This window comes from Periplaneta americana, chromosome 7 (genome assembly GCF_040183065.1).
Source record: "Periplaneta americana isolate PAMFEO1 chromosome 7, P.americana_PAMFEO1_priV1, whole genome shotgun sequence".
Lineage (NCBI taxonomy): Eukaryota > Metazoa > Arthropoda > Insecta > Blattodea > Blattidae > Periplaneta > Periplaneta americana.
Genome location: NC_091123.1, coordinates 26,326,923 through 26,354,209, shown reverse-complemented (window position 1 = coordinate 26,354,209; position 27,287 = coordinate 26,326,923). Strand labels below are relative to the sequence as shown.

General features: G+C 36.3%; 1 protein-coding gene and 1 non-coding gene across 7 annotated transcripts in view; one reads left to right on the top strand and one right to left on the bottom strand.

Moving 5' to 3' along the window:
- Mical (Molecule interacting with CasL) overlaps window positions 1-27,287 on the bottom strand; it is a 241,632-nt gene that overhangs the window by 46,400 nt on the left and 167,945 nt on the right. For 4 of the 6 annotated variants that reach the window (XM_069830469.1, XM_069830471.1, XM_069830472.1 and 1 more), the window contains exons 14-25: window positions 26,353-26,592; window positions 24,792-24,930; window positions 23,367-23,500; window positions 21,864-22,082; window positions 19,976-20,135; window positions 16,901-17,073; window positions 16,314-16,531; window positions 13,507-13,745; window positions 11,753-11,886; window positions 5,983-9,693; window positions 2,411-2,659; window positions 553-585 (exon numbers count right to left, since the gene is read on the bottom strand). In XM_069830469.1, coding sequence (XP_069686570.1) covers window positions 553-585; window positions 2,411-2,659; window positions 5,983-9,693; window positions 11,753-11,886; window positions 13,507-13,745; window positions 16,314-16,531; window positions 16,901-17,073; window positions 19,976-20,135; window positions 21,864-22,082; window positions 23,367-23,500; window positions 24,792-24,930; window positions 26,353-26,592 — 5,649 coding nt within the window. The remainder of the gene's footprint in view (window positions 1-552; window positions 586-2,410; window positions 2,660-5,982; window positions 9,694-11,752; window positions 11,887-13,506; window positions 13,746-16,313; window positions 16,532-16,900; window positions 17,074-19,975; window positions 20,136-21,863; window positions 22,083-23,366; window positions 23,501-24,791; window positions 24,931-26,352; window positions 26,593-27,287) is intronic. The other 2 variants (XM_069830470.1, XM_069830473.1) reach the window with 2 other exon arrangements.
- Window positions 5,653-5,725, top strand: TRNAT-CGU (transfer RNA threonine (anticodon CGU)). The gene has a single exon. It is a non-coding gene; the product is annotated as a tRNA-Thr (tRNA).

Below are 27,287 nucleotides of genomic sequence, written 5' to 3'. Positions count from 1 at the left end.
GTGCAAACATACTGACCTACACCAATATTAAGTCTGTGATCGTATGAATGTCAAGAGTATGGAACAGGGTAATTGAAGCATTCTTTGGAACAAGAACTTAACTACAAAATCTTGAATATGAGATGATACAGGGCATCTAACATTTTAGATCTGGTATAACAGCATTGAGCAGAACGACATTCAAATGTTTCTAGAAGGCGCTGTGTTTGTTGGAGGGAAATAATATTTTGTAAGGAGGGAGATGTGTTATTAAGAATGCAGTATATGACGAAAACGGAAAAAACGACATAACGTAAGTTAAGTTGTTATTCCTGGGAAAGCTTCAATTATACTATTAAATACAGGAATTACAATGCTAAACAAATACACAATTATGTTTGGGAGAAAACTGCAACAGGAAGTAACAAACGAATATAACATGCACTTCAGATTATTTCACCCAAACTACGGTTTGGTAACAAATACCCAAAACAGAAAGTTTTAACACCTCTGCACAAGTAATTGTTGCATGCTGCGAAGAGAAACAACTAGAACAAATACTTTTATGCTTACATCTGAGTCTTCCGACCACGAGTTACTCTCTGACTGAAAAAAGAAAATAAATGGAATACAGCCCATCAGATTCCATAATGAAATCGTGTAAAAAAACTTTATGACGAAATTTGTAACTCAAAACAAATTCAACATCAATTTAAGCATTTTCGATGTGTACTGTAATATTATTATGAGTTGTAATTGTATTGTTCACTTTAGAACCCAAATTATTCCCAGTAACATTATTTGTTTTACATCTCAACAATTGATATGGAAATTTATTCATAAATTTCGAGATTGTGAATAATTACTCAAGTCATACAAGATGTGGCTGATAAGTATTTTGCACACAAGATCATAATTGTCGAAAGAAACAGTATGACGAACTCTGTGCCAGTTATTGCATTCAAACCTGCCGTATGGCATCAGTTCAGCTGAAATAGACTGTAGTCATGACAGAATGTCAGTGTGCTCAAAGGAACATGCTGTCATTGAATATCTGTCATCTGCAGGTGTTCATCAACGACTAAAATATTCTTATGGTGATAATGGCATAGACATATCTACATATGTTATTAGGGAAAATGAAATTGGCTAGATCACTGGCTAAAGAAAAACTGCCTACTGAAGGATGCACTGGAAAGAATGGAGCAGAAGAAGATATCAGATGATATGGTAACATTAAGATATATACAGACGTGGACAAATTACTAGCAAAATTGAAGATTTGCGTTGCATATTTTTCAAAATTTAACTCCTCAATTTGGACTACATTTGATATTTTTGCATATTTACAAATTATTAGCAAAACTGAAGATTTTTATTATATATTTTTACAAAATTCGATTCTTCAATTTGGACTACAGTTGACATTTTGGATATTTGCAAATTATTAGCAAAACTGAAGGTTTTTATTGTATATTTTTACAAAATTCGATTCTTCAATTTGGACTACAGTTGACATTTTGGATATTTCCAAATTATTAGCAAAACTGAAGATTTTTATTTTATATTTTTACAAAATTTGACTCTTCAATGCAGTTGACATTTTTGCTAATTGAAGATTTTTATTATATATTTTTACAAAACTTGACTTCTCAATTTAAACTACAGTTGACATTTTTGCATATTTCTGTCTACTGTAATGATGGAAATATCCAAAATTATCAACTGTAGTCTAAATTGAAAAGTCAAATTTTATAAACAAAATATCATAAAAATCGTCAATTTTGTTAATAATTTGTCCACGTCTGTAGATCATATATGGAGATGAAGAGAAATGTGGAAAAGAGCAAAGATTGGAGAATACTAGGTTTCTGTGAAGGACCTGCCCTTGGACAGAAAACTATGAATTAATGAATTAAGGAAAAAATTACAGAATTATGAGTTTGTGTGCAAAATTTTTCATGTAAGTTCACATACAATAAGCTGGATCAATTCACTCCACCTATATTCATCTTACACTTCTTTTTAGTAACAATGTATAGAATATATCTCTTGTTATGTTTTCTCATTTGCCAAACATTTTCATTTCCTCTTATCATAAAAATAATATTGTTCACTCAATGTATTCAATTTATTACTGCCTTGTACATTACAGCTACTTGTGAAACAAAAATCCAAATTTCGCATCAGTATTCATACCCTTAAATACGAGAATAAATTCATTCCTCAAATCACAATTCATTGCCGTTTCCTTACATATTTATGAGTAATTATGTCTAACAATCTTAGTTCCTTTTTTTAATTGCCATTTATAAAACCGCTGTTATATAATTATGAATATCCAAAATTTATTTTTCAGACATACCTGTAAGTCCAAAGTAAGTGTACGAAGCTGACTGAAGCCTACATAACAATGAATGTTTACACTCACCTTTCCTTTTTCCTTGTTCTTATGCAACCGGAATCTTGAAAACTTGTCTTTTGTGGCATTACTACCTCCCATGGGTGTCTTGGGTGGAGAAGGACTTCTCGAGGTTTCTTTCTTTTTGTGGAAGAAGTCAGAAACAGCTTGGATAATACTTCTTCGACGCTCACGCTCTTTAGATTTTTTCCTGGTATCCTTTGCACCTTCACTGAGTGCATGGGTAACACTTGCATCCTGGTCAGCATTGAAAATGGTCTTGGAAGAAAGACAAGTTAAAGTTACAAAATGCGAGAAATAAAAGAGAAATCATGTCATAAAGGTGGCACATACTTTCTCATACTACACATTTTTAATAATCTTCAGAGCATGCATGCACGCAACATCCCCATGCATACACCATTTTATTTACCACTACTTACCTAGGAAAAGAAAAAAGAATTGAATCAATTTCGTGTTGATATTTTTTTCAAATTAGCAAACATTAAATTTGTAATAAAAAATTATTAGTTTATTAAATGTTATTTATGCTAATCTCGGTTGAAATGGCTCACACATGCAAATGTAAACAAAATCTGTCAAGAAACTTCTGCATATAGACATAAGACATGTCCTAACTTACTTTTCTGGTATTGGACAATTTGTGCATTTTCTGAAAATCTCACAATGGAAATGTTGCAGCATCACAATACTTTATATTTCATATAAAGTGAAAGTAAACATTAAAAAAAAGCATGGGAAAAAAAGATTCCAGAGCATAGTTATGCTATGCTACGAACATTTAAACAGAGAATTATTAATACAACTAAAAGTAATGAAACAGATTGTGTTCTCCATTTAATTTCTCTATTCCTTACGTTTTTCCATATTAACCATTTGTACTAAATGAGTTGCTTTCACTATATTCCAATGTATTTTACTTTCTTTTTTTTATTATGGTATTATTTTCATGTTGTTTAGTGTCGATTTATTATGCTATTATTATTTCTCTTTTTAATATGTTAGTATTCTGTTCTTTAACTTTTTGTTAAATTTTAACTGCTTGTATACTTTGTGACCTGGTAGAGTGTAAGAGAAGGCCCTATGGCCTTAACTCTGCCAATATAAATAAAGAATTATTATTATTATTATTGCTAACAACGAAAACAAAACAATAATTACAAAAATCTTAATCACAGAAACAGCTGAATATCACTTCATGTCAAAGCAATATAATATTACAGTATAGTAAAATCCCTCGTAACCGGCACACAAATCACCAGCAATACCAAAACAACGGCAATTTTGGCTAGGCCAAAAAAAAAAAAAGTCATTCATGCGAAAGGGAAGAGTCAGACAAAGATGTGAGTGGATTTCGTGGATCACACTTGCCGCATTGTGTTTACTCTTTACATTGTTTACGCGTGAAAACATAGACAAAAAAACTCGTTATGTCTTTGGAGTAGATCGGGTAGCATCGGTAACTGTCACTTGGACCTTGCAAACAATGCACAGAAACAATATCTTTAAATTTAACACTTGAACTCGCCTGTTTCGAAGGGGTGTTGGATGAATCTAAATAGGAAAGTGTGAAATTCTCTGTTCCTACAGCACGTAAAAATTTCGAGTGATCAAAATAGTATCATGGCTATTATCGCTAAGCGATGCTGTTGCACAATTCATTCCGCGAAATGCAAGCGAAATATTCTTATTCTCAAATCATCAAGTGCTACTTCATCATCTTCATAGTTGTGACGTTGGCTACACTGCTCTTCAGATCACATGACTCACATGACTGCCATTTAAAATCATCATAAGGTTAAGAAAACTTTTAGTATTTTTACGCTATTATGTATTACTATACTACAATAATTTTGAACTGATAAATGTACATTACCGTATTCAGTACTAAACATAAACATTGTACGTACGTATTTCAAAACTTTATTTTTAAATATCTATATGAAAATTACTAAATTTCTACATGGAGAAAAATGTTTATGCAGACTAGTGTAATCTTTACATAACCTATAAACGTATTTTCCAATTATCCATCACTGACTTTGTCCCACAGTTGCTGGATACGTGGAATTCTACTGTATCTCTGTTTTCATTACACACTGAAGTGAATTTTCATTTTCATATGCGACCTTCAACTGGGCCCTGTACTCTCGCTTTTGTTGGGCTTCTTTTCTGAATCCTTGTACCTTCAGCTGCCCCCTCTTAGTGCATTTTGCTGGTCGTGATGGTATTTTGCTCTGAATTTCTTGGCCAGGTTTAAAAATTTTCACTGATACTCTCACAAACGGGTTCTCATATCTCTTGTAATTTAATTCGCAGATAAATAATATTTTTATCCACTGATAGTGTTATCTTTAAGCTACAGAACGAGGTACTATTCGCTTTTGTACCTCAAATTGTGGGTGCTCCTGTAAAGGGGGTTAAGTATGAATTAGCTAAACTGGAATAAGTACAGATTTTAATTATTCATAATTACTTTTCTCTTGTGTTAAAGGGGTTAAGTTGTTCTTCCATCTATGATGCAGTTGCAATGCTCCATAGTTTGTGACAAAGGGGTTTTGTTCAGTACCAAAGGAGAGAAGTTTACATACCTTACAATTTGACTTAACCCCCTTTACACGAGCACCAGCGAAATCACATTGAAGCAAATGTCCATCACTCATACCATGGCAGTGTGCAGACACTGGTAAAAATGGCCATTTTCGCCAAGCCCTTCCCTTCCTCGTGCCTCACAATCTGGCCCAACTGGTTTACATACTGTATTATCCAACTGTAAATAAATCATTAACTTAGCTCATATATTATCGATTTATTAATTTGTCCTACAGAATAATATCTGTGATATTGACAATTAATATTTGAGGAGAAAAATTCGCTCCGGCGCTGGGAATCGAACCCGGGTCCTTGGTTCTATGTACCAAGCACTCTAACCACTGAGCTACGCTGAATTCTATCCGCAGCACCGGACCGAACCCCTCTCCTTCGTTGTTTCCCTTTTGGCCTGACTCCAAGTTAGGCATACATGTTGACGCATTATGTCCAATGTCAACTGGCATTATACTAGGAGCGCACTCAGCTGAGTGACTTGTTTGGCCGGGATTCCGCAGTTACGTGCATAGTAATCTGTACAAATATATGCACTGCAGCTATGAGAATATTATCGATTTATTAATTTGTCCTACAGAATAATATCTGTGATATTGACAATTAATATTTGAGGAGAGGGGTTCGGTCCGGTGCTGCAGATAGAATTCGGCGTAGCTCAGTGGTTAGAGCGCTTGGTACGTAGAACCAAGGGCCCGGGTTCGATCCCCGGCGCTGGAGCGAATTTTTCTCCTCAAATATTAATTAGCTCATATAGTTTCCGTGCATTAAGTGTGTCAGATTTTGCATTTTTTTTGGGACATCTGAAACTCTGTATGTACCCCTTCATCCACACATGGGGTAGGACGTAGTTCAAGTCAAAAAAGTAGTCTACAAAGTATGAAGAATGTATATGTATGTGAGACAGACAAGGATCCATCTGTCTGGTGGAAAGAGAAAGACAGAGACACAAGCTGACAGACTGTATTGCTGGTTACCTTGGCTAAAGGTGCGCTGGCAGGGGAAGCAGCACCGCTGGTCTCTCCACTAGGTGAAGTCTGCAACTGCTGATATGCAGCATCTCCAAGACTGGGGGAAAGTCTGCTGATGGCCGGCGTTGTAGAAGACGAATGTTCGTTAGAGTCACACTGGGTAAGATCATCTAGTGCACTCGGACTGCCACTGCCCTCACTGGACTTCACTTCTTCACCAGGCTCAGAGAAGCTGCGTAGCATTGCATGACGCTTGGTGGCAGTCTCTGCGTCGGATGCATGCCGCTTGGGAACCTTCTGCCGCAACATCTTGATGTAGTCCTCGGGACTCAGACCAAGCTCCTCGTCTGTCTTGAGCTGCGCTCTCACCCTGGCCTCCTCCCTGGCTCGCTCTCTCTCCGCAGTCCGCTTTGCCTCCTCGTGTCGGGTCCGTGGAGGCGCTACAGGCGTCTTCAACATCTCGTCGGAGGTGCTGAACAAAGCCTTTCTTATATCAGGCAATGAGAAAGCCTCAGGATTTGTGAGAGGAGTCTCAGGAAGACGAGACGAGTTTCTTTTTGAAACATCATCTTCAGTTTGTTGAGAAGATCTGAAAGATGCATGAACAGACAGAGGACGTTGCCTGAGTTGTGTAGACCGCGATTGTTTCTTAAATGACGTCATAGGTGTGTAGAATTGTTCAGTCTCCTCACCAACCGGAGTTGTTGTATCATCTGCAAAAGGCACTTCCAGGTCCTGATAGACACTATGTTGCTTCGCATCTACTTCACTATCAGTCTTTGTTGGCACAACTGGTGACGTAACAGCTAAGTTATCAGGAGTAGCTTTCACATCCTTTGTAGTTTCAGGCACTTCTTTGGGTGGCTCCACAGTGTCAGGCTGACTGGGCTGCGACTGTGTGTATGTACTCAAGGACCCCCTAGAAAGTCTTCTACTCTTCTTGTCCTGAGGAGATTTCTTTTGCGTTAGGAGTTTGTCCATTACCATTTCATGTATAAGGTCTTTTTGCTTGGACCTCTCCCTCGATATTGCTTCTAGTTTACGTGATGTGCTTGGAGAATTGAAACTCGAGCCGACAGCTGGCGAAGTTGAAGTATTTTCACTCAGTTCCTCTGAAATAAGTTCTTGTGTTCTAGATTGATGTGAGCCCTTGTTTCTTCTTCTTGATTTTCTAACATCTATCGAGTCTCTCACATTACTGAATGGGGATATGCGGCCTTGAAGACGACGAACGTATTCCTCATATGCCTCTCCTGTCGTCTGATCATCTGCGGAAGGCGCGGGGGGCTCAGTGGAACTTTCAACTGAAGGAGGTGGTTCATGCATCGGTGTATAAAACACTTCATTTTCACCAGGGGTCTCAGTCTGTTGCACATCTATTGGACTGTCTTTTACAGTTACAATATCACTTGTTGTGGTTTCTTCAGTGGTAGTGCCACCTTCTGGCTGAAGAGAACTCTCTTCATCCTCACCTGCTGATACTACCAGCAGTTCCTTGTTCACAGCCTCGACCTGACTAAGCACATCACCAGCTTCTAGACTGTCACTGTCTCTCTCGTACTCACTCAACACAAGTGCTGGCACAATGTGTGTAGAAAGCAGCTCAGTAGCTATTGTCGGCGTCTCTATTACCGGTGTCGACAGATCTTCATCATCTACGGCATTAACAAACTGTACATACCCACTGTTACGCAAGAGAGCCTGGTTTGTCGCAGCTAACACATCGTCTGACTCGCTTTCTTCTTCACCGGTGTCCATGAACTCAATGTTTTCCATGTTCGTCAGCAGACGTGATGTCAGATCTTGATTAGACCCCTGGTCGTCCCTGCCACACACATGTCCAGGATCGTCTTCGAAGTCAAAGTCTTCACATTTAGCAATTCTGGCCGGTGTACCCAAACCACTGTCACTTTTTCTAATAGTTTTAGGTTTCCTGTGTCTTCGAACTGTGACATAGTCAGGGTCGATGTTGAATTCTACATCCTCGAGATCTTCTGAAACTACAACGTCTGCATCTTGCGCCCAGTCTGACAACTCTGTCTCTGCGAGAGTGGCTTCGTTGTGGAAGGACTCGGAGTCCTCGCCTCTCGTTGAGGGCGGAGTTGACGGACTGCTTCGGTCGCTCGTCATGCTAGACCGCTTGTTCTCACTCACAGGGGTTTCTACAGTCTTCTTGCCTTCTTCAACAGTAGTGCCTATGAAACTAGTAACTTCTACAGGTTGTGGTAAAATAATTTCACTCGGTCGTATTATTTCACCACTAGGTTTATCAGTCTTTGGTCTCTCTTCAACAGCTGCCTCAGTCATGAGTTCACCACTAGAGTCGTGAATTTCTACTCTCGGTGGAGTTCGTTCATGGTGGGACGAAGATTTGTTCTCGTGCTCACTTTCATGGCCTTCTGAATCACTTGCACTAGTATCAGATGAGAGGGAATCGCTTGCAATATCATCAACCTCGTTATCATCACCACCACCCACATCACTGGCACTATCACCGAGGGACGCCTTCCACGGCACTTCTGGTACTACTATGGATGTCTCGTGGGCTGGACTTCGTGGCCGACAGTCTAAATCGTTGTCTTGCTGCTGTTCTGCGGGGGTGGGCGTCATCTCCACATCAGAACCCAATTTATTCTCTGCATCAGGAAGAGAAGTACCATTTTGCAGAGAATCAGTATCCTGTGGATTTGGAACTGCTGAAACATCCGTCTTTTCACCTTGCACATCAAGCTTAGACTTATCCTGTTCTATTCCAACACTATTTTCAACATCTACGCCAATTTTCTCTGCTAAAACATCAGCGTCCTGCTTCTTGTCTGTAGGTTCTACAACTGATGGGGAATCTTCTTTTTTACCCAAACCACAAACATGCTCATACCCATCACCAATCAACAGCAACTCTTTCTGCTTGCGCAATAGCTGTGTGGGCTGCTGGGACGGCGATGGAGGAAGTGTGAGTGAGGGAATAAGGATTGTAGGTGATGGTGGTGAGAGGGGATTGCCAGCAGGGGATGCGTGCAACCTTGATGTTCCTTGAAGGAAGGCTTGCATTGTAGGACTGGGTTCCGGTGCAGGGTTTAGAAGCTTCTGGTGCTCTGAAATCATATCTACAAAGCTCTTGAATTTCGAATCCAAAGTGGAGGCTGAACCTGATTTTTTTACAGAACCAGCAAGTCCCGACGCACCTAAAAGATATTTCTTTTTAAGTTCCAGTGACATCTTGGACGCAATGCCTTCTGTAGAATGTGTTCTGTTAAGGAAGTAATCTCCACGTCGAGGATTGATAAGAGGGGTGGGTGTTACTAAAGGCGATGGCTTGGTCGTTATATTATTATTTACAATATTTTTCCCAGCATTAATATTCGAAAGACTTGCAGATTTGCCAGACTCAGCCTCTGGCTGCAAGGGAGAGAACTCAAGCTTCACCCCACCATGTGCTTGCTTCTGCATGAGGACTGTGCCATTCACGGGACGCACTATGTGTCCAGTACGGACCTGCACCTTCTTGGGCTCTTCTGCAATGCGTCGACCTCGCCTGAATGTGATGTTGCTATCATCGATCAAGATGGATGGCACGTCATGTTGTGTGGGTGTTGTCCCATCATGTTCGAACTCCGAGTCTGTCTCGATCTCTGTTGCGGAATTTTCTTCTTCTTCTTCCTCCTCCTCCTCTTCTTCACTTTCAGACTCGGTTGATGTATAATCATCAGAAGCAACCTTCAATGAAAGAAAACGAAACCATATTAGAGAGTAAATCCAGATATAAAAATCTAAAATTACACCCTATTCTACGATTTTTTGCTGGTCTGTACTTCAGACATATAAATTATAATCTTTTCGCTGTAAGAAAAATCCTAATGTAAACAATAGCATGTGACTGAAGTGAGGCTTCATTGGCCACTGTTTGGCGCCATAAATTCTTACTACGTGTTCCCACCTACTGTTGTACATTCTGTTTCATGTTAAACATTTCCCGTTACTCATCAAGTAGGCCTAACCTCACTACTATGCATTCGTTTGCTTAGGAAACATTTACTTTATAATTACTGTAATTAAAACTCACTTAACTTATTATATACATTTAAGACTATTTGTTTTTCTCCACCTTTGAGAGGGTTTCCACTTTATGATTAATAACCACACACACCAAGGATGCAGAAGTCATACTTCAGTACCACGTGCTTACGTGAACAACTATGAATTCAAGTGACGCCAGCTTGTTATAAGAACAGACTACCTCGGTATTACTGTTGGTATTCATCAGCGTTCATAGTACATAACAAAATATAAAAGTAACTTTTCTTTTACATAGCGTTTTACATATGAGTGAAGTTATATGTTTCATCGTATTTAACATCTAGAATTCAAATTTGTTATTTTCAAATAATACAAGATTATGGTTTCCAAATACGAACTATATTTTCCTGCGTGGTTTGAGTGTTTCGACTGGGGGCCAATCACGGGTATGACAGCAACGTGCTTATGTTTACATTAGGATTTTTCTTACAGCGAAAACAGTATAGTTAATTTACTCCGAAATGAAACTAAGTCACTGTAAGCATTTTATATATAACAATGTATCATTATGAAATCCAATGTGAAGGTCCCAATTTTAAATTATCACATCATGAGAATCACAATCATTGATTGATTGTACACATGCATGGACAAGATTGCAAATAGAATATTTAGTTGTGGAACAATTGTAAAGCACCTTTAATCAGACACATGCAGAGAAGAAATAAATCAAACACGCACTGTGCTCGTTTCAATATTTCTTATTCAATCTGTACTATCTTCTGGTTTTTAATCATTAATTATCCTAAATTATGAAGCAGGAGAAATGAACAATTTCTCCATAAAAAGCTCCAATACAGTCCTGTACTATTGCTAAGGCTCAACAAACTTTATGCAAATGTAACAGTTAAGACATGAATACACAAAGAATTAATTTTATGAAAAACACTTCAGAGACTTCTAACTATCAGTTTAAGATATTATTTCACTAAAATTATGTGCGAAGCAAAATTAACCAACATTATTACAGATTTGTAGAGGTTTCTGCAGGAATAAACAACTTTGAAAGCTGACTTTAAACATTAAAAACAAAAACTGATAATATCCATCCAATTAGGACATATTAGTTCATTCTAAAGCATGATTTGAGCACTTTTATTTCCACTTGCAGTGGAAAAGTTAGCTGGTGGTGGTGTGAGGAGAATTAGAACAAATCCACGAATATGTGAATCATATTCTGCTTTGGTTAGAGGGTAATGCAATGTTAAAAACAATAAATATAATGGAGAAAAAATAGAAACAACTCATACCAAATACGAAGCCACACAAAAAACACTGAACACTCAAAACCGTAAGTAATATTTACCTTGAACATTTTTATTTTTGTCTTTCTTCTTTTTTAACTTCACTTCAACACAACCACCACGCAGCTTATGAGGCCCAAAATGTGAATAAAACAGTACGAAAGTGAATTATATATTTTAATTTTTCTTCAGTACAGATACTTAAATGCTTTAGTAAAGTAGACACTAAACAAAATCACGCGATCAACTAAAGTAATAAACAAGTTCGAGAATACATTTGACAACCTTCAATGAATTGAAGTAAATGTTACAGAAATTTTACTTTAAGTGTAGCCTATTTCTAGCAACTACGGTATGTCACAGACGTGTAACCCTATTTACTGCAGGGCACAGTTCTTAGGTTTGTTTTTCTTAGATCGACTGCTGCATGGAGTAGGAAACTTCTGTGTTTTCACCTCAGTGTCAGAACCAGTGTCTGAGTCCCGCCTTCCTTTCGGTCTCTCAGGTACTTCCAGCTGTACTTCCTGTTTCCGCAGTTCTCGCGCTCGTATCTCGTCCTCCCCTTCTGTTGCGGTCTCACTCTCGTCATCTGGATGTTGGCAGATCATCAGTGCATTGTTAATATAGGTCATTATCTTACATTATTATTGCTAGTGTAAAAGCTTGCTAACTTCAACAGCTACTACACATTAATATTAATTAAGTATAAATGCCTTGTTATGGTAATATTGAACTGATGTTACATTTACTACCAGAAGCCAAACATAAGCAATTAATGGACGAGCAATTGGTAAGTCAGCAAGATGATCTTATGTTTGGTGGAGAAGTAAAGACTTTTACAGTAGATTTAAAAACTCTACTGTACTGCCTGTTCTGTCACGTCCACAGAAAAAATAATACACAACAACACAATGCACATCTTGTGAACAGCCAGAATCCCATGATTAGAGACCACGAAATCACGGATCATTTCGGAATACCAAAATATATTACTGAGATGCCCATACGAAATGGAGGAAGATGAAGTTTCTAATCATTAGCAAATCGAAACAGATACAAAAAGTTCAGATATACAGTCTAAAATGGATGTATTCACCTTAGTAAAGAAGACAGAGAGAAACAAACTTCAAACTAAGAGACTCCCTATAATAATACTAAATTATGTTGTTGTTAACTGAGTTCCTGGTAAGATTACAAAGAAACAATATCAGAGAAAATCTCTTGTGAAACTGTAATACTAAATGAGGAGTCACATGATGTCGATGTTTTTTTATGGGTTTTCTCTACTGTGGCTCTAATGGTAGTGATTCTGGTTATAAAGCTGGACGATTCGGGTTCAAATCCTGATAGAGAAAGGGGCTCGTGTGTTGGTGTTAAAATCCTGATAGAGAAAGTGTTAGTTCTATCTATTCTGTCATCTGAAGTGTTTGCCTTGTCCTATTTATGCAAGCCACATGGTCACCGAATCCCACTACTATTCAATATCTCGAATTCTCATAGGAATATGAATGCAATGGTCCAAAGGCTTCAAGCCTGGAAAGTATACGATTATAATGAAATTTACACGGAGAATTTACACAACCAAACCTATATTTTCAATCTATCTTTGTCTTTATTGGAGTTACTCTTTTAAGATGTTTATTACATAAACTCTTGCTGTTCAAATGCCATGCTATAGTCAATAACTTCACGGACTATTGTGAAACCTGATGAGTTGATGATATAGTTCTGGCAAATTCATCAGCAAAGTAATTTCCCCCAGCAGTGATGAACACCTATCACCATTCGCACAACAGTTGAAAACCGTCACGAAATTATCCTTCGCAACTCAATAAAGGAAAAAGGACATGCGTTGCAATCAAACTCCCTACACTACAAAGCTAGTCTTACACAAAGGGAAATGGACAGAAAAAATCATAAGCTACTAAGTGAGAGAGGATTATGGAGGGTGTAGTAACATACTGGTGTGGTATGCTCGCAAGATGGACTTCACCACTATCACTACAACACACTTCATTGGAACTAATATGAAAAAAATTATTCTCCTTTCCAGAAAGAAATCTCTGTCTTATAGCATTGGTCAATTGAAAACTCAAATTTGATGCGGTACCTCCCACAGACGTCACTAATGTCAACACATCAAGTGCACAACAAATCTTTCCAAACTGCATGCCCACACGAGCTGGTTGTTACATCTTGTACTACTCACCTTCACTCTCGTACTCTGGGTAACTGAGATCTTCATCGCTCTCCTCGTATTCATAGCTCTCACTGTCTTCGTCTTCTTCCCCTTCTTGCCTACCTCCTTTATCATCGCCATTTTGTTTATCTTCTGGAGTCTTAGAATAGCGGCGTGTCCATGTTTCAGCAAGACGGCGAGTTTCATCCAGTGTAAGTGGCTGTTCGATTGCCTCCTCAAACACTTCGTTCGCTTCTTCCTCAGAATCACTACAATGAAGGGAAAAAAATGTATAACAGGCTTATTCAAACTTATTTAAAACACTGTAAACACAACCTGTCATGTGCACAGAACTGTCATATACAGGGTGAAAGTTAAATAACCCTGCAGATTTTCAAAGTGAATAGCTCATATTGTATCAATCAATCAATCAATCAATCAATCAATCAATCAATCAATCAATCAATCAATCAATCAATCAATCAATCAATCTTCTTAATGTATCCAGCTGTTTGCTGACAACAAAGTCCACTATAGTCCACTGTAGCCTATTCAGTTGTTATTTTTCACGAGAAATAAGGGGTACCCACATAAGCTGCATTAAACCAACGCAGTCTCACTATATTTTTCACTGTTCATGATTCATGGAATCCCTCAGTGTAAAATTCTCCGGAGGTAAAATAGTCCCTCAATCTGGGTAGGGTCTGCACTGAGAGATGCCAAGAATCGTACTAAAGTACTTGTTTGGAACAGCTCATATTGTATGTAACAAAAAAGTGTAATACCATATTAGTGGAAAGTTTATAGTTTGCTCAGAAAAAAAAATCTCTTTTCCCAAATATTTAAAACCCTCTTATTCGGTAACTACTGCGAGTAGGATCGTGATTTTTGTCCATATGGATAGAAGACCTAATAAAAATTATTTATCTCTCTGGGATATTTCAATAACGTGGACGGTTTTCGTGTAAATTTAATTTAAAAAGCACTAATTTCAAGCCAATGAATGGTGCAATCAGACTGCAACATTGTAGCCAGAGAGGGAGGTGAGAGTAGTTCACCTTGACAGACAAGTCTGAGTTCGTTGACCTCTTGCATCAGTATTACGAGAAGAAAGAGGAGTATGTTAGTGGCGATGTTGTCAGACTGCTGAAACTTCAAACTTAATTTTATAATTAACCTTGCATTTAATCACAAAACATATTATGTTTCGTATTCATTTCAATCTGCAGAATCATTTTACTTCCATCCTGTATACCTACTGAGAAAATCAATGAAGAAACATACATTTTAACGAAACCTCGAAGACTAGCAGTAGCACATTTCCGATTCTTTATAGGACACAATTGTCTCATTAAAGATCTCAACAAATTTAACGTAACAGTAACAAACTGTTCAATATGTTAATCCTCTGTGACAAGCAATAACACTGATGTAGTAATTGAAAGAATCGACAGTTTTAGCTATTTGGATGCTACAGTGGCGACAATACAAGATATATCATGCCCCAAAATAAACTATTTCAGTATGGAAGATAACAAAATTTCTTGATTTAAATTAAAAGGATTTATTTCTTAATAAACTAATTAAATATTCATACTAAAGGGAGAACCCTGAAATGGCAGTCATTACTTAAAAATGCATTTTTGGGCATGTTTTTGTAAAACACGCGTCAATTAATGGTGAGACAATGAAAACTTTAAGACAATACTGCAACCATGATCAAAGAAGGAATTTTGCAGAATTAGTGAATCTATTTATATTGACGTAACAGCAGCTTCATACTTCATTGACTGGGAAGCGACTTTCGTACTGAAGGAGATAATGATAATGGTGGTTGTGATTATGACGATATGGTGATAAGAATGAGATGAATGTGTTACAGTTTCATGAGACTTCTGATGAGAGTTAACATTTCCCATAATGTATACGAGTTAAGGTAAGCGTTCACTACATCGTATCGCATGCATAGGACGAATCGGAAAAAGACTATCTTTGCTGTAATTGTTATGTAACCGCGTTCACTACATCGTATTGGACGCATTGCCTCTCGGCAAATCCGTCCACGTTTCTCGGATGGGCAACTTTTCCGATGCGTGTGATCATGGCCTTCTTTAATAAATCAATTTTAATTGGTCAACTGTTACTATTATGTTGTGCCATGTTCAGTGTCGCGCCAAAATGACAGACGGAAAACTTATTTCGCGTGTAGAAAATTGCAAAGAATTATATAATTTGAGGCGTTCCCATTACAGTAATCAAGTCGTTTCTTGCAAATATGTAACCAATCTTTCTTTCGTTTCTTCCTCTTCAATTAAGACGCATGAAGCAATTACAAATTCTTATTCGCTAACAGACGTAATTAATAGACCTAACCTCAACTCCTCTGCTTTCAGTAATGTCAATATCGTACGACGTCATGTTTTAAACAGCTGATAGGGGGAGGCGATGAGGTGAAGCCGTTACAGCGAACGCACTGCACTTAAAATATCCGTTGCGTGCGATTCGTATGAGGAGTTCAATACGATGTAGTGAACACTTACCTTTAGATCACTCTTTCACCAAACTATTCACTTATAGATAACATGTAAACTCTCAGAACTGGAAGATAGGACATATTAATGATTTTATATTATTTAACGCAAAAGATCTCAAAGGCATGCAAGAGATATGAAAATGAAGATTTGGAGTTTGACCTTAACATGACTAAATGTGAATGAAAAATTTCATGATCAATATTCACGCATCTGGAAGGATGCTCCATTTTCACTTCAAGGCTTGTAGAGTAAACTGCAGGAATAACAATGAAATTGCAATGTAGCAGGTTTCACGATCCCTACCTGAGATCTGAGAGAGAGTCGCTGGACCCTTCAGCAGCCGATGCTCCAAAATTGCGGTCAGTCCATTCGTCTTCATCCATTTCGCTAGGAACTTCTTCTACATCAGAAGCAGCTGCTGTCAAGTTCTCAAATTCGATTCGTTCGGGTGTAGACTTCACATCAAGTACATCCAAACCAGTGAGCGTCATTCTATCTACAGTCTCTGACAATGATTTCGCCTAAAAAGAAAGTGAATACTGTAATTCTAATTTCCAAATAAAAACACTTCTAAAAGTATAAGAAATTCAAAATCGCATTACAATATTACCAGATTAAGTACGGCATTCAAAATTTCTTAAATAAATAATACAAGAAACATAAAAAATCACACTGAAAAAAAGACCAATAATAAAAGAAATAATCTGTATGTATTTTTGTAGATACACCACACCCATTTCAATGATAAGAAAGCATACATATGCGCATGCATGTAAAAAAAAAAAAATGTTTATTAGGCCTACATGAAATAATCTTTTTTCCTCAATGTTGGAATGCTGTTAAGTGTAACAATATTTCAACCAAGCCAAGTGAATGTCTTTACAATGTACCTTCTCTGGCGTTTTAGGTGTTGACTGGGCAGGAATGTTCTCTTTATCGATAACAGATTTAAGTTCTTCACTTTTTCTTCTCATCTTTAACCTCTGAGTTCCTTGGAGGCCGAAGTGTTGTGTACAGAAAAATCTGCTACCGAATTTACCTTCTCTGTCAAAAGCATAATTACCTGAAACAAGAATCCAGATTAAAAATTGTTCATTATCATTATCAGTCACGATTTAGACTAAAGGCCTTTTCCAACTTCAAGTTTTCCATCTTTTCCTTGGGCGTTCCACATTTATTTTTCCTATTAGGATGTACCATATGCGATTCTTGGAAGTCTTCAAACAATGGTTTTTTTTTTCTCCCACTTTTGTACATAGCTGCTGATTTGCTCAGAGTGTGCTGAGAATTTTGGCATGTGATCAGGCTCCACAACAACTTATAAAAACCATCTACAATCTCTATAAGGAAAATCTAATTTAAATAAACTTAAAGACAGACTGTAAACTTTAGGAATAAGTAAGGCTTGTAGTTTTTCACCTGCGCTCTTCTTTATTTATATGAATACTATTATCAAAGAATTCAGAGAAAAAAGACGTGATGATAAACCCATAAATATAAATCTAAATACATTGGTACAATGTTCGATATTTAATTTAAAATGAATAGCAGAAAGATAAATCATGAAAATTTCATGACCTTTCGTGGTAAAGAACTAACACCTAGTAAAATCTGTTTGGATAACAAAATTTTGAAGAGTAAATGCTTTTAAATATCATGGACACAATTTATCATTCCTGGAAGAATTAGACAAAATTTCCAAATATAAAAAATATTTTGCGTCATAAACTAGATTTTCAAATCATCTTCACTGCCAAAATACACACATATGTGTTCTTTACAAACTTTGGCAAGATTTTTTCTTTCTTATGGGATTGAAGTATGGACTCTACCAACGGTATGATGAAAGCAGAATAACAGCTAATGAGATGAAGTTCAGGAGGTGAACAGCAGGATCGTATGAACAATGAAGATAAACTTAAATTTCTTCAAACTGAGCTGATTCTAGGATACATCTGCAAATACGAGAGAAATTGGCACGAACACCTAAAGAGAACGACTAATACACGAATGTTTTTATTCTTAGTTTCTACCTCATTCAGTTTTTCCTTCAAATAATCTCTCTTTTTATTGAAATAATTATCTCTATTTGCTTCAACTGGATCCTGTAAGAATTTCAACTTTGCCTGTTTCCTTCTTTCTATTACCATGGAACAATTTATAATTGTAACTATAGATTCTATCTATAATACACTATGATAAATATAGATGCAAAATATACATGATTTAAGTAATGTGTATTCCACCTCAGTCTTGAAATTTCAACAGTTTTGTCATTAACAACAAATTAACCCATCTTTACAAGCAAATCGCCTGAAAAATGAACGTGCCAAACATATGATTTACGACTAGGAGACTTCTCCTTTCTGGGACTTGTCCTCACCCAATTCGAAAACTGACCTTCGTCCTTAGGGCGACTGAAGAAACGAATTTCTTTGTAGGAATCCTTGCCATATCCATTCCTACACCCTGGCACAAACAGGGTGGCATTTCAGTTTATTTCAACACATGCACCACTTTGAATGTCCGTAAATCATTCACAAAAAACTAATTAGAAAAAAAAACACAATTCAAATAGTAACAGACAGAAATACTGGGTGTTCAGTTCAAAATGTGTCATGGCTCGCTATATGCCGTCATGTGGCTAGCCGATGAGCCTAGAGAATTCAATCTTCCTACACTTCCACAGAGGTGTATAACCTAAGAGGCAGAGAAGTTGCCTGGCAAGTACGGCGTTCATTCTGAAGAGTACGTGCCGATACGTACGGTAACGCTGGTAGTGGCAGGAATGTGAACTGTTTGGAAATACGTACTGTCGGGATATGGGGAGAAGGTTAAGACGATTACTTACGTATTTGTTGACATTAACTTCAACGGTCAACATGGACACGGAGCATTTGATTTGTGGAATGTTACCGTATGCAACCGATGATAACAAATACTCTGCGTACGACTTGCCGGCGCAAAACACAGTTCAAAAGAGGTTATGGTAGCACACAGACCGTACAGACCGCCATCTGTTGCTACGATGTTCAACTTACACCGTACACGTTCTCAAGTTCAGATTGAAGAACGCCTTAAATAATAGGCAACTTCTCTAACATATAAGCTGAAACTCGCTTCAAATCGGTGACCCAACAACAGTGACGTCATGACACACTTTGAAATGAACACCCAGTAGACGATTAACATTATGGTATAAAAACTCATTTTAATATGTTACTAAAGTCGTGTTGCTGTTATTCCCGGCGTGACTCCTTCTCTTTGCTTACGCCTTAGGAAGTGAAGGCTCTATAAAGTCTAGGTAGGTAGTATCGTTCGCCATTTTTGTTCTTTCGTTGCCAAGCTACCAGACGAGGAATCTATTTTCCGCACCATTAAACATTATCATGTCGTAGCTCCTATGATAATAAATCAAACGCACTGGAATTGAGCAGCAAATAACGTCCTCCTGTGCTTTCTGAGAACGCCAACGAAAGAGCCAAAATGGCGGGCAATTATATTAAGTATTTATCGAGCCTTAGGAAGTGCATAATGTCATCAGCAGCGAATCACATGACGCACATGTTTAAATGTAGCCGACCTGCAACATGATTGGCTGCTGGAAATAAGAGTGATGGGACTATAATATGAAACCAACTGAACTTGTAACAACAAGCGATCACCACACCATTGTTTCTATGTTTCCCGCAGAGTCATTCATGACAGTACCTAAGCTGTAGTGTGCATGGCAAGTGATTTCAGTTTCTGTCTTGTACTCGTTATAGTAACAGATTCACTTCACATTCTGTTATGCTACTTCCTGCCATGCAAGTTCTTTGAATTTGATACTTTTTTCTACCAGTTCTTTTATTTTAAATTATGTGTCTATACCTTGCTTTATTTAGTACTATTCTGAACTAACTCCTCTAATCCTCTTAACCAGGTTACCAGTAAATGGAGAAATTTATAATGTCCTTACATACCTAGTCTCAGAGTAGTGCTGCAATATTCACAACGGAAACAGCCTCTGTGAAAGAACCTTCCTTCAGCACTCAGCCTTTCCATGAGGTAAACCCTCTTCCCACAGAAGTGACAAGACTCAGAACCACCCTGAGTTGGTAGGAAGAGTGCAGGTTTCGAGTTCTATAAAAACATAACACACACAGACGGTAATGTTATCGAATTAACAATCATGCAATTAACAAATTGTCACTATTTGAATTCATACACAACAACAATAATAATAATAATAATAATAATAATAATAATAATGGTTTATTTTAACTGGCAGAGTTAAGGCCATTCAGCCTTCTCTTCCACTCAACCAGTATGATAAAAAATTACTACAGTGCTATGAATATAACATAATTAATACAATACAATACAATTCAAAGCAATACAATACTACAAATACAAGACAATATAATACATAATTAATATAATACAATGACAATTCTTTTCGTCTTCACAACACCAATAAAATAATTACATAATAATAATAATAATAATAATAATAATAATAATAATAATAATAATAATAGTAATGATAGTCATATCTAAATTAAATTAAATTATTAAGCTCGATCACAAGTATAATTTCAATTTGACTGTGCCCGTAAGAAATCGTTTAGCCTTTTCTTGAAAGTGGTTATTGTCTGGCAGCCCCTAATCTTCTGAGGTAGAGAATTCCATTCACGGGGAACTGAGACAGTAAAAGAGGATGAATAGTGGGATGTTCAATGGCTTCCTTGTGGAGTTAAAACTTGTAAAAAATGTTGTTGTTGTTTTCTAATGCCAGGCGTTTGACAATAAAGTCATTTGACCTCTTGAACTCCAATATTTTTCATAGTAAAAAATGTACTGAATTTTGAACGACCCAATATAATATGATATGATAGGATATTTATTACCATCAACTCATTCCCAAGTAATGGTAGCCCTTCACATTTTTTGTATTCGGTATCACCAAAACTATCACTTACATAGATATCTGCTTGTTTTTATTAGATATTGTTATTTATGCCTCGAATGGAATTAGTACAGAAAGTTAAATCATTCCCATCCTTTCGCTATTACTATATTACCACTAATGTTTCATTTTTGTAATCTAATCAATATAAATTTACTATGCTTGTTTATTTATTTTTTTTAGTCTTTTCTTTCATATCAATCCACAAGATCCAAGATGACTATACCATGTGTAACATGCTTTAACACACTTTTTGACCTCATCACATAAGCCTCAACACCTACAGCTCCAAATAATTTAGCACAGTTCTTTATCTGCATTAATGTCATATAATATATTACATCAACCTTAAAATTATAAGCATTATTACAGCACTTTAGTCTACATCTTTCTTGGTTAGTCATTGATATCTGCACTACGCATATGACAGTGTCAGTTTGTGATTGTCCCTTCTCTAGTCTTAGCATTTTTAAACTTAACCTAGTCTTAGCATTTTTAAACTTAACACTGGTTTCACATTTATGTAACTGACCACGGGGCCTCCGGTGATGACCTCATGCTTATAAGAAGAATTTAATGTTATGTTTTATTTAACAACGCTCGCAACCGCAGAGGTTATATCAGCGTCACCAGATGTGCCAGAATTTTGTCCAACAGGAGTTCTTTTACAGCCAGTAAATCTACTGACATGAGCGTGTCGCATTTAAGCACACTTAAATGAGAAGAATTAATTCTTTGTAACATAATATGCAAACATTTGCAGAACCGATGTATTGGTACAACTCTCAATAGTTCTCAACTATTCTAAAAGCAGATGTGAAAGCTGGATGCTAGACAGCAGAAGTGATTAGACTAACAAGAAAAAAGAAAGTAGGCTCGACATATTAAGACTTATAGCTAACCGATCTCTGGATGGCAGGCTTCTCTGGTTCTTGATTACGCACAGACAGCTGCTCTGCAATGGCAGAGACCTTGTTGCTACCTCTTGGCCCGGATTGCACAATGGTTCCTTCCTTCAGCTTCCTGTCCAGCTGCTTCAGGCTCACGTCGATCTCGCTGTATTTATCTGGTTTCTCCTTGTCATGACTTTTCCTCTGCAGCTTCGATTTCACTGCTTGGAACTGCATTGTTAAACAATGGTAGAAATGTAAATTAATTATCACTAGTATGCACGGACCAGAAATAATTTAAGAAGGCTGTATTGTTTTTTTTATATGGTGGAATCCTTTTACTGAAGATTTGTTAAGTAAGTAAGTAATAAGTAAGTAAATAAGTACGTAAGTAAGTAAATAAGTACGTAAGTAAGTAAATAAATAAATAAATTGTTGTAGACAAGTTGATGTTAACACGCAATCGAAAATTCTAAAAGAACAAGCAGCAACTTGAGTGGAATTAGAAAAAAAACCAAAGGTATGTGTCAAAAATCCCAACCTATTTATGCTGGATGTCCGATAAAATATTTTTATTACCATTTTTTTAAAACTTGCCCATTTAAATTAATGTGAAGTCTGGCGCTTGGTGGGTTGCACAGAGTTTCTCTATACATGGCCTTATGGTTGAAAAACTGAACTGAGCATTGTCGCAGGTGTTCACGTTTTATTGGTAAAGTCTGTCTCAAAATAAAATGTACCATATCAAAAACTTCGTTGGAAATGAAAAATCCGTTGTAAAGAGACTTTCTGGATGCAATAAAATTTATTTTTCAATTCCAAAATTTCGTAACACACTCCATGGAGCTGCACGACACACCGGTTGGGAACCCCTGGAGTATACTATGATGAATGTGATGTCAGTTGGGAAGGTTTCTAGGTCTGATATACAAGTCTCCAAAACCTAATAAAAGGTTAATGAGTCGCATGGTATGCAGCATGCATCTTGTAAACCACGTGTTGACATGTATGTGATGGTTAAGATCATTAACAAAATACTGTTTGTATTTTCTTTTCATACCATTAACAGTCTTAGTCATAAATTACACATCAGCATGTGGTTTACAAGATTCATGCTGCAGTTCATGTAACTCATTTACCTACAGTAGAATTTGCAGACTTGTGAATAAGGCCTAGAATCTTTCCCAGTGGACACCACATCCACTCTAGTACATTCGGTGACATTCTTAGCAGTGCCTATAAATCCAGTGTATAGTTATTACACATTTATTTCAATTAGTCCCATTTACAGTACAATCGTTTTTAAAATTATAGTGAAACACTAAGTCAATAGCAATAAACAAGATACCAATTTGTTACAGTTATATAATACTGACATTTTGAAGCAACTGTAGCTGAAGAGAATCTAACATATGTATCACTTACAGAAGTAGAATTGCCAAGAAATATAGAAATTATGATATTAAAATTAGGTCAAGAGAAAAGAAAAAGTATACATTTTTATTGTTTATTCACCTTGTCGTCAAACTGTTCACGGCTCCACTTGGGCACTTTTTCTGGTCTTTCATGCTTGACACCACGTCCCATCTTATTTTCCAGGATTTTCTTTTCTATTTCTCTGACATTCCAATCTGTTTTTTCTATTTTTCCTAAAATAAAAGCAAATTTATAAGTGCAATGCATCTGACAAAGTAACACAAAATTTAAAATCATCATAATTTAATTTAATTAAATTTTATAATAGGGTTACCAACCATCCGGAATTTTTCCGGATTGTCAGGAATTCAGTTCTCTATGCAGGAAAGAAATTAAATTGTTTTCAGGATGCTTAATGTCTGGAATTGTGATTTTATATTCTAAAATGTCATACTGATTCCGAGACTGAAAAATATTTTAACTCCACAAGAACACTGCAACATTGTCTTGAAGATCTGTAATGTGCCAATCTTAAAGAAAATGTCATAAGAAGATGATACACACCGAGTATCGAAAACGTTAATATAAATCCAAATACATTTAGATAAGCATAGGTGGAAAATAAAAAATTGACATTGTAAAACATCGAGCTTATCGGCATCTTCAAAATGAAACTACGAAACTTAAAGAAAATGGCTGAACACATACTTGCTCTTCCAATATTAGCAATGCTAATTTGGAATGAAATGAAAAATTTCTGGACTAACAAGAGGAGTTGGGTAAGGCCAAACTTGTGACATCAGAACTCTTAGTAAAGACGAACTTTAATATGTCCTGTAGAGATTTTTTTTTAAATTTCTTTCCACAAATGAAGAACTATTAAACACAACAAAGGAAGCATTAAGCATTCTTTTAAACTATAATGTTAATGTAGTGAGTATAGTGACATATACATCAATCCTTGTGCTTTTATGCCATTTATTTTAATGTTCAACCAAATATTAATACAAAGTTAATATGCTTAATTCTAATTATTTGTAATTGAGCTGAAAATACAAGCATAGACTACTCACACTGAAATGTGTTTTAAGTTTTTTGAATGTACATTTATTTTTAATAAATTTCCGTCCTCTGGAGTTGGCAACCCTATTTTATAATCTTCTCCTAAACAGAGGTTCCTTATAAGACAAAGAGTACTATATATACTAGTACATAGTTACAATCTTTGGAATTTGGGTGAAAATGCAAAAAATATATATATTTATGTAGAAGATGAAGAAAGAAAATAAAATAAATTTTCAGAGAAATAATATTGTTATATAAAGGATAGATTATTATTTCGAAAATATGTTTTGCAAAAATCTGAAGTTCAGTAAATGCCATTATTGTACAAGTGGTTCTTAAGGATGGAAATGGAACCTTTTAGTCTTAATTGCCAATTTTTTAAGAAATTTGTTGCACAACCCGAAATCCTTTAGTACTTGTGCCTCGAGCACCAATCATGAGCCCTATAACTTGATGTACCTATTGCACGTCGTAGGTCCTTTGGCTTCTTGTCAACAGCTGTGCCCTTCAATTTCTCTTCCAATGTCTTGATACGACCTGACAAGTCCTTATCCACAGATCCTTTGCGAGCTTCAACTAGAATTCTTGTTTCTTGGTCCTATAATGTTAAATAAAAAATACATTTTAGTTTTCCTAAAGTGATGATATCAATAATATAACAAGAAATAACAAATATTAGTTACAAATACCACTGAAGGAAAATGAACTACATGCATTAACCCTCACAAGATAACAGAATATAAGATGTAAATCTTGTTATGTCAAGAAGGTGTGAGTTTTCTTAGCAAAATAGCAGACTTAATTCAAATAATTTCCACGTGTTTTATACAAAGCACAGAATTTATAAATCACTATATACTTCCAAGGTTGGTCTTTCTTGGTGGACCGGTGGTTGCGATGCTTGCCACTGGATCCAAGGTTCAAACCCAACCAAGGGTGATGGGTTTTTAAGGTCGATTAAAATTCTTACAATAGCCCCCTTCGGAAGGAAGTAAAACTGAGAGGTATGTGTCACAGCTTTATGGTATATAAAAGAACCATGTCCTTGAAAGAAACGGTAAAATTTACCTGTCTCGCCTCGCCTACCATATTATTTACTCGCAAATAAGACCCCATCACACATAGAGTGGCGAAGCTCTTAAGAGGCTTTCGAGGCTTAGTCTACCAAAAAAATTTTAATTATTATATAAATAATTTTTTTTATCGTAAAAATGTTTTTTCATATAACAGAAGGACTGTATTTTACACATAGCAATTTTCATTATTGTACAAGATACAGTAATAGAGGAAAAAAATGTTGAATATTTCCAAAAATTTTATTGCTGTAAGCTGTACCTAACCCCTTAATTAAACACAATTCAATAAGCAAATAAAATTAAAAATATCCTTAGTATACGTATGCACGCAACAGCACTCTTTAAAAATGAAACATAAAGAAACTATGGAACTATCTAAGACAGCAAATATTTTAGTAGGGTCAACCAGAAGTTACGGTTGAGCAGAGAATATTCCCACATGCCTCAGCAGAGGTGAACGATCATCCCCCCAGCCATCATAGCTGGTTTTTGAAACCAGATTTCACTACCTATCGTAACTCCTCAAATTCATCACAATGTTGGGTGGGCACTAGTCCCATAGGCTGGCCATAACTTCATGAGAAAATTCCTTCTCCATGAGGACATGGACCAGCACACATCGTGTAATGCGAGTCCTAGACCAGATGCTACAGCATGGGACTGTCAACAATAATTAATGCACATAAATATCTAAAGTTTTCTACACACATAATTATATTGCAAGTATTTCTCAGGACACTAAAAAACATAAAATAGTCAGTAGTCACAAATATAGTTTAGTTATACATGGTCACTCTCTAATCACACAGAAAATTCACTGATTTATCAGTTAGTGGGAACTTAATTTCACACGAGGATTTTTGTTTCTCAGCCAAACAAATTTACCATGCTTCAGCCACATAACACTGAAACACAACAAATAACCACAATTCAGACTGTCTTACGGGATAAAACAATTTTAACTCCAAATCTCTGACACGATCTTGAAATGCAGGGGCTGTTTGACGATAAACAAACAAAGAATAGTCCTCAAATGGAGTAGAGCCATCACATTTAGCGTTTGTCTCGAGCATCTGCATGCTCTTATGCAAATGTTTCTTGGCAAGGTCAAGCAGTAATTTCCTACGCATTTGCCTCTCTGATCGGTTCTGCCGGATCTCTTCCCAGCGTTGCCACTGCTCTTCCTATATAATATTAAAACATTATTCAGAATGTGGTACACAGAAGACAACTAACAATTAAACCAAAAACAAATTGAACGAGTAATGTGGTTTTAATGTTTCCGTCTTGACTTATTTATAATGTCAACCCAAAAAATATTTTTGTTAACACATTTTAATTATTTTGTGAACGTTTCCGCCCTGTGTGGGCATCTTCAGACAATATAGCCTAGATATCTGTACACAATGTATATCAAAATTACATAATACATGTGACCAATTATACAAATACAAACTTAAAATTTTAAAAAGGCAATTAAAAACTTTTAAAAAATCTAACTAGAAATACAGCAACATGATCAGTCAATAAGTATAAGAAATATACATATTTAATATCATACTGTGATCGTCCATTACAGATAGAGATCACAACCAGGCTATTGTGTGGGATCGATAAGCCGTATTGTTATTATATGTGTAAAGACTCGTAGGTGGACACTTATTTAACAATAGAACAAGTAATTAAATGTGCATATTTTAACAAAAAATACCATGAAAATATTTGCAAATCAATGAAGATATATAGGGTCATGGAAAACTAATATGCTTCTGAATTGGTGTTTAGGCGTGAATAGAAAATGTTATGGATCACTAGGAGGTTTAGAAATACAAGATGAATGTAGTTTACACAAATTTAAGTAAGTAATACTATGTTCACT